This window comes from Castor canadensis, chromosome 10, assembly GCF_047511655.1.
Source record: "Castor canadensis chromosome 10, mCasCan1.hap1v2, whole genome shotgun sequence".
Classification (NCBI taxonomy): Eukaryota; Metazoa; Chordata; class Mammalia; order Rodentia; family Castoridae; genus Castor; species Castor canadensis.
The window spans coordinates 1,092,689-1,106,703 of NC_133395.1; the positions used below are offsets into that span (position 1 = coordinate 1,092,689).

Consider the following 14,015-nt stretch of genomic DNA (forward strand, 5'->3'; position numbering starts at 1 on the left):
ACACTCTGGGGACCCTGCAGCTATAGGTGGGGTACAGGTGGCAGCAGCAGCAACCCTCATCTGTGGTGGGCGCCTCCCATCCACTATCTCATGTCATCAGCACCACGGTCTGGCCAGGTCCCCACTGCACAGGCATGAAACCTGAGGTGTAGAGACGAGGTTGTCTGCCCAAGCTGAGGCTGTCACTGAGGACTGGCGTTTGAACGGGTGTCCTGAACTCTTTGCAACATGCCACGTCACGGAAACTCTCTCAAGTCTCTATTTGCCTGTCTTTACAGGGAAGAAACCTAGCTCGCTGTGAGGATTAAATATTGCATAGAAAAAGGAGGGCAGGCACAGGGGAAAGGTGACACGTGGATCCTCAGCGACCTGTCACTCACAACGGTAAGGCCCAAAACGAGTAAGAAAGTCCAGGGGTGAGCTATACAAGTCAGCTAATGCAATGAACTTGACATATGCTACCATCGCCAACTGTTATGCAAATAAAGTCCAAAACCAACCCTGCTGCTGTCCTTCCTGGTTACAGGTGTATTTAAACACATGCGTTACAATGGAAAAGGTGTCATCTGATCTCTGGATGACTCACCTGAGCAGCAGTAACCAGGGGACCCAGAAGCCTGCACCAGCGCAGGACTAATCAATTATGGAAGATGCTTCGGGAGACACCAACCTGTCCCAGCTCCTCATTTAGGTCCGAGGTGTTGACCAGGGGCCCTTCCCCTGTCTCCTCATCAAACATGTCTTCATCCCAGGTGATAAAGTAAGAACCCAGGAACTTCTGCATCTCCACGGTGACATACATGGACACAGGGATGATATAGTTGAAGAGGACCATGAAAGCCAGGAAGTCCGTGAAGGCCCTGAGAAACTGAGAGCGGACTGCATTAGCAAGCCGCAGATCGCACGGCAAGTTCTGAAAGCATCAGACTTGGGCATGGGAACACAAGGATTTCAAAATCCCAGGGTGAGGATTATCTGGGGGGTGGTGCAGGCACTAGCCTGTCTTGCCCTACCCCAGATCAAGAGCTGAGCTGCATGGCTGCACTGTCAGAGGGGTGAGCATAATAAAATAGCCGCACTACCCAGGCAGGAAGCCAGGCTGACTAGGGTCCAAAGAGACCGTCACTTCTGAGTACTCATGACCTCCCTCTGTGACTGACAAATTATCAAACCTGCTAAGAAAGAACCAGTAAGATACCCAAAATAAAAAAGCCTGGTAAAAATGACTTTTCTGTATAGTCGTATTCCTGTGTTTGAAGCCATATTAGGCTGTTAGGTTTTAGGGAGGGGCAGGCTGACTCAAAAAGCAAATTCTTGGGACATGGGTCTGGGTAGCATACAGCCTTGCTCTGCCCCCACTGCTGTAGGACTGGGCTTGCACATGGCTCTGCTTTGCCCTCGGTGCACAGGACTGACTGGGTAGCAATGGCCTTGCACTGCCCTCAGTTACCCACAGGCTGGGCTTGCACAGGCCCTTTTGTTCACATATGCACCTTTTGTGCCAGTCACTAGTAACTATTCACTAAGCACCCTGTAAACAGAGGACACCGTGCTGGGTTTTACAGACAACAGAAGAATTTCAGTCACAGCTCTTCTGTATTTCCTACAGGCACCAAAGCATCCCAGGCTTGTACATTCTCAGACACAAGGCCAGCAGGAACAGGGGCCTCTGCGGTCACTTGTAAGGATCAGTGAGTGTGTGAAGCATTAGCCCTGCAGCAAATTCACCATCACTGTTTTCTGGTGCCATTTTTTTTTGTAACAGCGGCCTACCGGTCACCTCAGATCATGTAAGAGAGTGGGTTTTCCTACCAGATTCCTCTGTCTCTCTGACTCGGTTTTCTGGTTATACCAGGGCTCGTCTCGGAAAGGCTCGCTCTGCCACACATACTTCAGGACGGTGTTTATCAAGGCCTTGCTGATCAGGATGCAAAGGTACACGATGAGGAATGTGTTCATCGACCTGGACACAGAGGGAGGTGACTATCAGGAGCTACTCCCTGAGCAAATGCCTGCCCTTCCACGCAGACTCAGGACTTCGCTCGGTGATGAGCAGTAAAGGCAGGTGGCACCTGGCCTCACGCAGTGGGAGGGGCTGGGAGGACAGAGTCACAGAGGGATGGTTCACCAGCAGGAGAGAAGCTGTGAAAAGCCATACTAGTTAGTGACAACCTTTCCGTGCGTCTGGAACTCTACCACTTAAAAGAACACCTAGCCAACTTCTTCTACCATGCAGCCTGAAAAAGTAAGTCCAAAATGAGTGACTACCTCCTGGAGGACAGGGGACAGCAAAGTGAGTACCCTGGGTGGGACGCCCATGGGTGGAAGAATCCAATCCTTAACCCAGGTGTTGCAGATTTGGGAAGCAGTTCTGCTTTCTACTGTCTGCTCCTGAATCCATCTGTCATATGCAGAGGTCTGGATGCAAAATTCATGAAAAGCCAGTCTCCACCTTTACACCTGATGGAGACACAGGCCACAGAGGCCCAGTGACACCAAGTCTAAGTGCACAGGCAAGTCCACCACAGACAGGCCAAGCCTCCTAGGTGGTCAGTGACTAGCACACAGCTCCACTTGGCAGTGTGGAAACCACTCGGCTATCCACCTCAAGCAAGGATAAACTTTAACAAGGGCCAAAGAAGATCACCCCCCGGCTACATTTCTTACAGACCCAGCCATCACCCTAACATGCTGTCATAAGGATTTACTATTTAGCGAAGAGACCACCTGTTCTACTAAGGTTCTCAGTAAAACCAAAGCAGGAAGTGCTGGCTTCCACAAGGCTCCTGGGATAAAGTGACCCCATTTGGGGCTGAAGTGGTACAGTGCTTGCCTAGGCCCTGAGTTCAATCACCAGTACCCTCAAAAGGGACCCCATGAAAGCGACTGCATGTATTTGTAGTGGGGTGTCTGTGAAAGACCTAGGAACCAGGACCTTGGACAGTGGCTGAGAGGCCACGTGTCTGCTGGCCACTGGGTATTAACAGTAAGATAAGGAGGCACATGGCTATTTACCATGCCAGTAAAACAAAGTCCACCTGAATTATCTGTAGTCAGTGTGACAGTGGGTCTCTAGACCCTGGAGGAAGGGAGTGACCCAGGAGGAACAGTGCCCTGTTTATAGCGATGCCTGTAAGTCAGTAACCGGGTAGGAGCCTTACTTTTCCACAGCAGACCGCTTCTGGGACTTCGACTGATAGTTCAGGGCCATCTTAGTCTCCATGCCTGTGTAGATTGCTACACCTGGAAGGAGAAGAGAGCGTGAGGATGGCACAGACACATCTTGGCCTCATGCTCACACTCCACACAGCCATGGAATTTACGTGTCCCATTCCTCTAGGGAAGTGAGCTGTCATGGGATGGGAGTCTCCACAGCGAGGACTTTCCTCCTGCATAAAAAGCAATTCGGACTTTGTTTTTTCTAGTCCAGTTTTCAATAGAGTAGATTTTCTGACAGTGGGGCACATTCGTGTATTTTAAAAAGCTGTCTCCTTTAATTAAAACATAGGAAGCAGTACCCTAGAAACGGGAGATGAGCAAAGACCCGAACACCTAAAGTTCTGCAGAACCGGGTTTTGCAATTCCTTTGTGGATTAACCTCCTGTTCTGTGCCACGTACTATGGGCACTTAACGGGCAAGCCGTAGTCTCTGGTGTCACTGTCCTGGACTTCAGTTAGCCATCAGTGAGGCGGTGTCACTACTGCCGTGAAGTCTGGGGCACTCATACACACGACACTGCTCTGACCACCACTGTGAATTTTAGGTTTCTTACTGCAGCCTTATTTTAGAAGCTATTATTACTGACCCACTAATTGATATATTTACCGAAGATCTTCTCCGTGTTCTTGAGTTTGGCTCCTCTGAGAAGCAAGTTTTCTGATCCCAGGGGCCTGTGAAGACAGGGAGGACCCAAGCAGCGTGATGAAACACAAGACACTGATGGAAAGCAGCTCAGCCGTCTCAGAGACCTGTCTTCAGACTCAGCAACTCCAACGCAAATCTGCCCTCCTATTGACCTTGCTAGGCTAGCCACGTCTGCGTGGAGCCTGTGGGCTCTGCCCAGGGTGGAGACGTGGCTTGCTGGGCCCAGCTCCAGTCCTCTGTCTCCTGCGGCCATCACAGTGTCCAAGGGGCCTGGGAGAAAGCCAAATCCCAGGCCTCTACCTGGAGCCTAAATGTTTCAATGGTGTTCCCGCCACAGGGATCTTTCCAGTGAGGTCCCCACCAGTGGCACCCGGGGACATGTCAGAAACTTCACCCCAGCCTACTGCATCAGAGACTCCGGGGGGCGGGCAGCAAGCCTCTCCTCTGCTAGGGAGCCCCAGAACGCTTTGGAAACACTGAAAGCTCGTTTCATTCAGCCTACAGCCATGTCTGTCACATCTTCATGAGGCTCAGCAGTCCCACTGATGCATCCCATCTTAAGGGTGAAGAGCCAGGTCACCCAGGCTCTGTGAACCCTAATAGTCGAGCTGCAGACTATCTGTAAGCAGGTGGCTGCAATCCACGCCTGGTTACCCCAGGGGACAAGCCAAGCACCTTAAGAGCCAATCCTTAAAGAGTCAGTGCCATTCTAGGCTCCAAACACAGCGAAGGGCAGACACAGACGCTGCAGTGAGGGGCTGCAGAGCCCCTTGCTGATGGAAGCACCATTTCTTCTCATTTCTCTAGCAGGGAAGGACAAACAAGAAGTAGGATTCAAATGTACAAATTTGCTATTGCTAACATGCTAATACTCTCTCTGGAGAGCAGAAGGAAAGAGGTGAAAACATTTGTATTTAATCTCCTTTTACTGTGGACAGTCGTCATACACCTAACATGAGCTCAGTGTATTTGGGTGATGCAGCTCAGTCAGCACCCAGCTGGAGGCAAGGCAGGGAAGAGGCAGGGAGGAGGCCATGAGCTGCCCGGGGCATCGCGCAGAGGCGCGGCTGGGGCTCGCAGCTGGCCGCCTGCTCCCTTGGTCTGACAGCCACTAAAGATGCAGCGCCCTGGGTTGCAGGGGGCTGTCAGCTTCTGTTAGCAATGTGCTTATGATAACTCTTGTCACAAGCGTTGACGAAAACAAATGGCCCATTCAAAATGGGTCTCTGAGAAGTCTAAAAATAAGTAACTTGACGAAGAACTCTGCGTCTAGATTGGACAGGAGAAGAAAATAGAAGTGAATGGATTGAGAACCTGGATGGACCACTTATAACATCCAAACCTTTTCATCCAATTTGTACATTTCCAGCTGGGTGCCTGTAATTCTACCTACTCAGGAGGCAGAGATTAGGAGGACTGTAGTTCAAAGCCAGCCCAAGCAAATAGTTTGGAGACCCTATCTTGAAAATGCCCAATACAAAAAAGGGCTGGCAGAGTGACTCAATGGTACAGTGCCTCAAACACTGGGGTCCTGAGTTCAAGCCCAAGTACTTGGAAAAAAAAAAAGTCTCCTACTTTAGGGGCTGGCGGTTCAAGTGGTTGAGTGCCTGCCTAGCAAGCGTGATGTCCTGAGTTCAAACCCCAGTACAGCCAAAAAAACAAAAGCCAACAATTTATGTATTTCCAGCATTTTATAAATATCCTTAAAAATCTGAAAGTTAAGTTTACTGAAGCGTGTAAATATTAAAAGGTGAAGTTAGAGTAATAGAGCGCCTTAGTGACCATCCTCCCACCTGCTGGCAGTAAGCTCAGTCCTGTGGAAAGTCCAGAGTCAGCTCGCTCTTCAGACCCATCCCACCGGCAACAGGGATAAACCTAACCCACTCACTCATTCAAATAAAGGAAGCCAGGCATGGTGGGGCACACTTTTAATCCCAGCTACTCAGGGAAGCAGAGACAGAAGGACCATGGGCTGGAGGCCAGCCTGGGCAAAAGTTATTGAGATCCTATCTCAAAAACAACATACAAACAAAAGGGTTGGCGATGTGGATCCTGTGGTAGAATACCCACGTAGCATGTGTGAAGCCCTGGGCTCAATCCCCAGGACCGAAAAAAACAAAAACCCACCACCAAGTAGTTCTCACAACACAGAAATGCAAGCGACCGATTCACCAGAGTAAGCAGGAACTGAGCTTTGGAATAATATATGCTCAAGAAAACCACACAGTGCTTCCCAGCGTCCCACCCTCCTGCTGATGGACACTGAGGCCGGAACAGCTGAGCAGACAAACCGCTTCCTTAGAGTGATCGCTCCCCAGCTGCACGAGGAGCAAGCCCCAGGACTGACACATCAGTAACTATTTGTTGGCAGAAGTTTCCCATTGAGTTTGCTTCTAGTTCTAGGCAAATGTTTTCCTTAACATGCAATGCAGCAGGACAGCCACAAGACGGCTCAAACCTCCAGAAAAGGTCATTTCTCTACCAAGTGGACTAAAAGCCAGTTTCCTGGACTGTAAAGATCACATCCCTCCTGGGCAAATCGCTACAAATGTTGAAACAATGTCAGATAAATACGCCTGGCAGGGGACATCTCAGGGTGGTGCCCAGGATCGTCACTTGGTGGCCCAGGGCTGGACAGGCCATCTGACAGCCACTCTGTCCTGGTGGACGTGTGTGTGTGACTGCAGCTGCTGACACAGAGACAGTGCAGCCGCCCATCGTAACTCTGACCAGCAACAGCTGCCCACCTTTCCAGATGGTCACCAGCCGGACTGTCCCTCAGCAAGACCTGCCCTGGTGACAACCGAGAAAGACTAATGCATTCTGGTAAATGGTCTCTGAACTGGAAACCTCCCAACCTCACAGCCGACGTCCTATCTGCAGTCACTCACGAGACGGCATTTCCCAGGGGGCACTGGGCCCTGATCTCTGCCCGGGTATTGTCCTGTGGGCTCCTGACAGGGCCTGTCCTGGGAGGCCATGCTCGGAGCAGTCTGGTGAGAGAGGTTCTAAGGAGAATCAGAAAGCTAACACACAGACGTGCACCCAGGAGAAAAGGCAGACAGTGTGGCCTGTGCTCTTGTGAGATGGAACCCCACTTTCAAAACTGAACAGAGCAGCAATGAAGAACAATCTTCTAAGGCAACAACGGAGAGGAACAGGCCGGGGGTCCCAAGAAGACTCACCTCACCACAGGGTCGTTCTGGTCATTGTAAACATTGATGCGCCCCACGAACCTGGTAACAGAAAAGCCCAGTTACTGACTCCCGACCCCAACAGGTCCCTCCCGACATGAGCTATGGCCAGGTGGACCCAGCTCTGCACTGCATCCCACCCTGGGCTCTCTTTCTTACTTCCTTGCCCGTGGCTCAGATGGTCCTCCTCACCCCAAAGTACACGAATTACTTCCTCAAAGCCAAGGGAACTTAGTCTTTCTTCCAGAAATTTAATGTCATTAAGCCACTTCAAGTATTCGTGTAAGAAGCTACAGGTGTGGATGCTGCGAGTCTGTGGAACCCATGACCCACGTCAGCTGGGTCTCCACGCTCGAGCGGGAACACATTCTCTCCAAGCCGCGCTCGCTTACTTGTAGAGGTCAGGCTGTGGCTGCTCGCACTCAATGGTGGCGAGAAGTCCGTCCACGTCCTCTTCTGCATGGAAGCCCTTGGTGTCCTGTACCGCATAGTGAGTCTGCAGGTGGACGGAGAGTGAGTTCACACCCAAGCCTCAACTCCAGCCTGGCTGTGTGTGTCTCCCTCCACCTCCAGGGGCTGCTGTGGGGTTTGGTTTTAGGGCACTACAAAGCCTGGAGACCCCCGTGTAAGACAGGGAGTTTGTGAATGCTGAATATACAAACAGGCAAGGCCCTCTGTTAGTCCCTCACCTGTGGGGTGCCAGGACCTCGAACTCTCCACGCCTACCCTGTGTAACCCAGCAGGACAAAGAGCGAGCCTGGAGATTCTCCAACACCAGACACTGCAACGTGTCTGTGCTGGCAGCGGCTGTTGTTAGGAACAGGATTCAGAGACTGAACGCTTCTTTCTTTCTTTCGTTCTTTTTTGTTTGTGGTTCTGGGGTTTGAATTCAGGGCCTCATACCTGCTAGACAGGTGCTCTTACCGCGTGACGTACTCCACCACTCTAAACTCTTCTTTAATACGAAGCCTGGGGAGCTACCAGAGGCATGACTTTGTTTCTCTGCCCCAAACTGCCCTCCCCGTCACTGCTGGGCCAGCCCAGGTTCTGCACACACAGCTGTTCAGGGTCCTCGAGCTGGTGTCTATCAGAAGCACCTGGAGGCTGCAGGGACGCCCTCACACTCTCCACTCAGCGGGTCTGGGCACGGCCTGAGAACCACGTTTCTAAGTGGATCCTAGGTGACAAGGTGCTGTTGCCTGGGTTCACAGGGTGACACCCACTAGCCTAGACAGCACGTGTAAGCGGGAACAGGCAGATGTGCCTCAGGACGAGAGGAGAGAAGGGTGCACGTCCAGGGCACTGAGTGGGCAACTGCATCTTCTCCTGGGCTTCTTTCTAATAATGAAGCCCTGGACAGCGAGCGTGCAGTGAATCCAAGTGAAAAGGAGTGACCACCACACTAGGGCTCTTGCCGTGTAAATCTTCTAATCATACCCTCACCAGAGCCCCTGAAAGACAGGCCTGTCCCCATTTTACAGATGGGTAAGTCTGGGCGGGGGAAGAAGCCACCTGAGGTCACATGAGCAGCAAAGGACTCCAAGGAGGTGGAGGTTGGCTGGAGCCTCCCCTGTCTTGCTCTGTCTTCAAGGGAAGGGTTCATTGAACTCCAGTCCTCAGAACCCAGCCAAGTGAACCGCAGAGAGCACAGTCATAATGCAAATATGGCAGGAGCCAGCGTGCAGCAACAACTGCAATGCCCTCAGCTCTGGGCGAGGGCAATGGCCACTAGGTTCCATCCCCAGGTTGTGCGAACACAGCCACCCCTCTGCCAACAGAGCATGAGAGGCTCTTGAGGTCACAGGACAGTTGGACCCTGACCCCCTCAAGCTTATAATAAATCCCTGAGTCACCCAGGGACTCCCTCGCCCAGAAGTACTGCTGCTTACAACTGCTCGGGCTGACTGTCAGTTCTCTTGGGACATGCTTCTCACAAAAGGTAGCAGGCCTTCCTACAATGACACCATAAACTATTCATATGCTTTGGTGATTGTGTATAGAAAGTCTCTCCCATGTTAGAAACTGCCTCGATCCACAGGCATCACCTGGGCAGTTTCAGAGCTGCTATGAAAATGAACTACACTCACTCTCACAATCTCCGAGAATTTCCAGGTACTTTAGGCAAAAAACCCTGAAAATTAACAGTGCTGTATTTGTCCTCTTGTGAAAAAATTCTGCAGCAGCAGCTGTCGGCGTAGAATTAACGATAGCTTCAGAAAACCCTTTAACGACATTCTAACAAAAAAACACTTGTTGCAGTAAAAGTAGGCAAAATCTGTGATTGTGTGTGTGACTTTTCACATAATTCTATACTAGAAGAGACACTAACTTTGACCAGTAAAGTGGAATTAAACCTTAAAATTCCAAAATCTATGTGTTAAGTCTTTAATTTAGTACCTCAGCTAAATGACCCAAGCTAAAATGGCAGTTGTTTCTGTTCCCCTGAGCTGTGACATTGAGGGTGGAAAGAAATAGAAAATAGGGAAAGCAAAAGCTAGGGGGATCCTGGCGGGTGCAACCCAGGGAAGTTCCCTGCTGCCTGAAAGAAGTCTGTGCACAGATGTGACACGCAGCCAACAGCTTGGTATGGCTGCCGAGACCCCAAAACGTGCCCCAAACCCAGGCCCATACTTTATGGCTGGATTCTCCATCTAAGCTGGCGGTGGTGACGTGGCAGGTCCCATCTGCCCGATTGCTGGAAAGGAAGATCAAGTCACAGGGAAAGGTCTCGTCCTCCTTGACCATAACAATGTCCCCGACCTGCAGGACAAAGAGAAAGGGCATCACCAAGAGGCCCCGCCGCAGGACAGCAGCCCATGCTGGGTTTCTTCCCTCCGCAGTGTCCAGTCCACACTGAGACACTGTCACCGTGTTTTAAGGGCTGGGACAGGGACACTGACATGAGTCAAGAAAAGGCCCCCTCGAGACTTTCTGCTGAAACAAGGAAACCCCGCTGGGTCTTTGGGACCCACATTTGAGAACTCCCAGGACAGAATGTGTTACAATAAAAACACAGACCTCCCCAACAAGATTACTGTTGACTCAAAGCAGGCAGGAAGAGTTCTGGTGTTTGCTGAAGTGACCGAGTGAGAAGTGTCCCTTTGGAGGATGTCAACTGGACTCTGTGCTTTACAAAACAGTGATCCCTGAACACCAAAAGTCAGTATGGTCCTGGCTACCACAGTATGACTGACAGGCAGCTGTGCCCCGCGTGGACTTCCATATAAAACGCACTTGCCCAGCTTTACATCTGTACTATTCCATGTCATCGCCAACGAGGGCGTCTTCATGAGAGGTGGGGGGAGGGGATCTTTCTCCTCCACTGTGACATGGACTGTGGTCAGGAAGGTAAATGATTACCAAACCCACATGGTGAGTGGCTCAAGCTGGCCAGTAAAGGCTGCAAGGTGTCCCGTCCCTATCACATGAACAACCTTGCTGACCCCTGAGCAGCATGCCCAGTCAGGACATCACAGCTCCCATCTACCCGAAAAATGAGGTTTACCACACATCATGGGCAAGACTGAGAACTTTAAAATCACAGGGTTACTGCCCCCAAATGGACCATCAAATCCCAGCAAGGATTGTGAGACGCAGATACACTTACTAGTGTGAGTGCAAATGGAAAGGCACAGGCCTTGGACAGCCAGGACAGTCTGGAAGGAGTGGACTGCAGTGGGGGAGCCAGGCGAGGAGGGCAGGAGACCACACAGCCCAGCAGGCAGCAGTGAGGTGCTGCTAGGGACGGGACCCAGTCAGTGGAACAGATGTTGATGCAACAGACCAAAAATGACCTTCGACTTAAAACGTCACGTCTTGTTTAAAACCTCATTCAAAATGTAAGGCATGGAACGAGAAAACACTTAGGAAAAAACGCAGGAGCAAATCCTTGGGTTCCGGGGCTAGCAATGGCTCTCAAGCATGGAAAGACAGAAAGGAAGAAGATGGACTCGAGTGAGTTAAAAACTTCTGCTTCTCGGAATACCTTGTGAAGGGTGTTACATGTCACCTCACAGAATAAAAACTCTCAACTACCCACGAGCACAGGGTAAATAAAAGAGGAAGAAGCACTTTGCACGGGGTTACCAGATGGTGAATGAGCACCCAGGAAAACAAGCAGCACAGACGGTCATAGGAAAGCAGGCCCAAATCACGGCGACGCCAGAGGCGCCATGGGCTGGGGAGGAGGCCAAACAGCCACTCGCACACTGGTGCGAACATGGACCAGCAGCCACTCTGGAAGGTGCTGGGCAGCAACTCTTAAACCTAAACATGGCCTCTAGATACAGCCAGCAGCTGAGCTCACGAGCTTTTAGGCCAAAGAAGTGAAATCTACCTTCTCTCAACACCCTGTACACAAAATGTTCACAGCAGGCTGTATGAAATACCCACATCTTCCACCTGTGAGTGTTGCACTGTGCCAGGTGCACACCAAGGACAGAATTCAGCAGCAAGGAGGGAGGGGCTGTGGCTACATGAGATACAGGTGAGGCTAGGGGATGGGGCTGAGTGAAAAGGCCCACCCCAAAAGGACAGACTGATTCTGACTGCAGGACCTTGAAAAGAACAAATCTTAGAAAAGGACCACACTGGGGGCCAACAGAAAGACCCTATTACTGCTTACAACCACGTGACTCTAAAATCATCCAGAATAAAACTCAAGAAAGGAAAACAAATTGGCCCTGGGGAAAGGTACAATTTCCTCAGGACCTCTTGTGCACGCACAGGCTGAGGCACCACAGTGAGCAGGGCTGGGGATAGGCCCCAGAAGACCCTAGTCTTCTCTGGCCTGTCAGATCAGATGCGCCAAGCAGGCAGGCCTGGAGGTCAGTGCATGGAGCATTCACTTCTCTGCAGAAGACACTAGAGCTGGTTCCTAAGGATGCTTATCTAAAAGTGAAGGAAATGTAAGCATTACAGACAGCTGTGCTGAGCCTCAGATTTGATCTGTCCACGTGGATGTGATGCCCAGCTGTTTTTCCCAGCCATGGTATTGGCTGCTCCCAGCTCAGTGTCTCTCTGACCCCTGGACAACTGGGAAAACACCCCCAAGCTGAACCACCAGAAGGAAGTTCTCTAAAGAGGCTGTTCAGAAACAACCAGGCACACAGTAATGTACTAACACTGAAAGAGGAATGAGGCTAACACACAGACACACACAGACTGAGGACACAGCTGTCCTAAGGGGCCTCTGTGATCCACGCCTTCTGGGGGGGTGCTGTCCCACTCCGCAGTGAGGCAGGAGGCTGTGTCCATGTCCTGAACTCCTGCTGACCAGCTGATGGGTGTCAGCTGGGCTGGTCAGGAGCTGTCCTACACCAGGCTGGCCAAGGTCCCTGAAGGGAATCCAACGGCTCCATTGGGGAAGCAGCTGGATGCAGGACAGAGTTGCCAGGAGAGGGAGAGGCCTGTACAGGGCCAGGGAACATGGAGGAAGAAGAGGCCGGCTGGGCTGGAGTCTAGGATCACAGACAGGTAACGACTAAAGGAGGGGTGGCTGAAGTCACGCTCATTATTCACATACACAGGTGCTGCTAGATGTCACTTACACAATCTAAACGCATACTAAACATTTCGCTGACACCCTCATTACTCTAACAGCTCATTGCAGAGCTATTTAAACCGTTACTTTTACTTTGGATGTTACTGAGGTAAAGCCAGTCAAGTCATCGCACACTCACTCTTAGCTTCCGGCTCTGCTTCCGGACTAGCTTCCCATGCTGGATAAAGTGCACCGGACACTGGTTCATGGCATTGTCAGCCTTATGGCGAAGCCAGTCTTCATAGCCCTGAAACACAGGAAGGGAAGAAAACTGAGTTAAGCACAGAAAGTCAGCCTGGGTGTCTTGGATTCCACCAGGTCCTCTTGACATGCATTTTTGAAGTAATAAATAAATTTGATAAAAATCTCTGTAACTTTGTAACTATCCTTTTATATATATGCATAACACAGTCTCAAGACAAATTCCTAAAAAGGAAATATCTGAGTCAAAAGATGAGCAAGACGTTTAGGCTTTTTTTGTGACATGCCAAGTCCCATGGTGACTCTGCTGGCCCCAGACACAGGTAGTGTCTGCCAACCACACTCGCCCCCACTAGATCTGCAGAGTTTTAAAAACCAACCTAACAGGTATGAAACAGGACACCTAGCAAACCTGTATTTCCAGATTACTATCAAGTGAGAAGTAAGACTCAAGTTAACACTAAGTAAATCTTAAATGCTGTTTAGAAATCTCATATTAAAAAAACAAATCCAGACCTTCACTAGACTCCCAGGAGGAAAACGCAGGCTTCCTAAATACACACACACACACACACACACACACACATGTGCCAGGTAACATGGGGACCCTCCCCCCCAACACCTGTTGCAATCACAGCAGCACTACCTGTCAGCTGAGGGCTACACTCCATGTCTCATGCAAGAATCTGACCATCAAGAATTTAGCTAGAAGCTATGGTTACATAAATTATTCAGATGCCTGAATGAAAAACTGATCTATAAACACTGGAATGCAAATTCATGGGGTTAACAATTTGTAAGAGCTAGGCAACTCCTATGGAGAACATATGAAGAATTCCTACAACTCATTCATAAAAAAGATAATTTAACATGGGTGACAGATTTGAAGACATTTCTCTAAAGAAGTTACACAAATGGCCAACAAACATATGACTAGACACCTGGCTCCATGACCACCAGAGAAACACAAAGCAAGACACCGTTCCAACACACCCGGCTGGCGAAGACAGAAAGGCTGGGTGACGCCAGGTATTAGCGTTGACAATTAGGGAACCCTCACAGATTGTGAGGGGCAAAATGGTGCAGCAGTCACTCCAGGAGACACATGGCCAATTCCTCAGAATTCTACCCGTCAGTATGGACCCTCCCCCCACCAAAGTCCCATGTCCACCCATAAATACATAATATAAGCAATCATTATTCTTCAACTAAA

The 14,015-nt window shown here is 50.4% G+C and overlaps 1 protein-coding gene across 8 annotated transcripts in view; it reads right to left on the reverse strand.

The window, feature by feature from the left end:
* Atp11a (ATPase phospholipid transporting 11A) overlaps positions 1-14,015 on the reverse strand; it is a 130,238-nt gene that overhangs the window by 41,455 nt on the left and 74,768 nt on the right. For all 8 annotated transcript variants that reach the window (XR_012436125.1, XM_074042963.1, XM_074042962.1 and 5 more), the window contains exons 5-12: positions 12,741-12,848; positions 9,691-9,819; positions 7,452-7,555; positions 7,051-7,101; positions 3,827-3,891; positions 3,162-3,243; positions 1,813-1,963; positions 671-868 (exon numbers count right to left, since the gene is read on the reverse strand). Coding sequence is in view for 7 of the 8 variants with exons in the window: in XM_074042963.1 (XP_073899064.1) it covers positions 671-868; positions 1,813-1,963; positions 3,162-3,243; positions 3,827-3,891; positions 7,051-7,101; positions 7,452-7,555; positions 9,691-9,819; positions 12,741-12,848 (888 nt within the window). In the remaining variant the exon portion in view is untranslated. The remainder of the gene's footprint in view (positions 1-670; positions 869-1,812; positions 1,964-3,161; positions 3,244-3,826; positions 3,892-7,050; positions 7,102-7,451; positions 7,556-9,690; positions 9,820-12,740; positions 12,849-14,015) is intronic.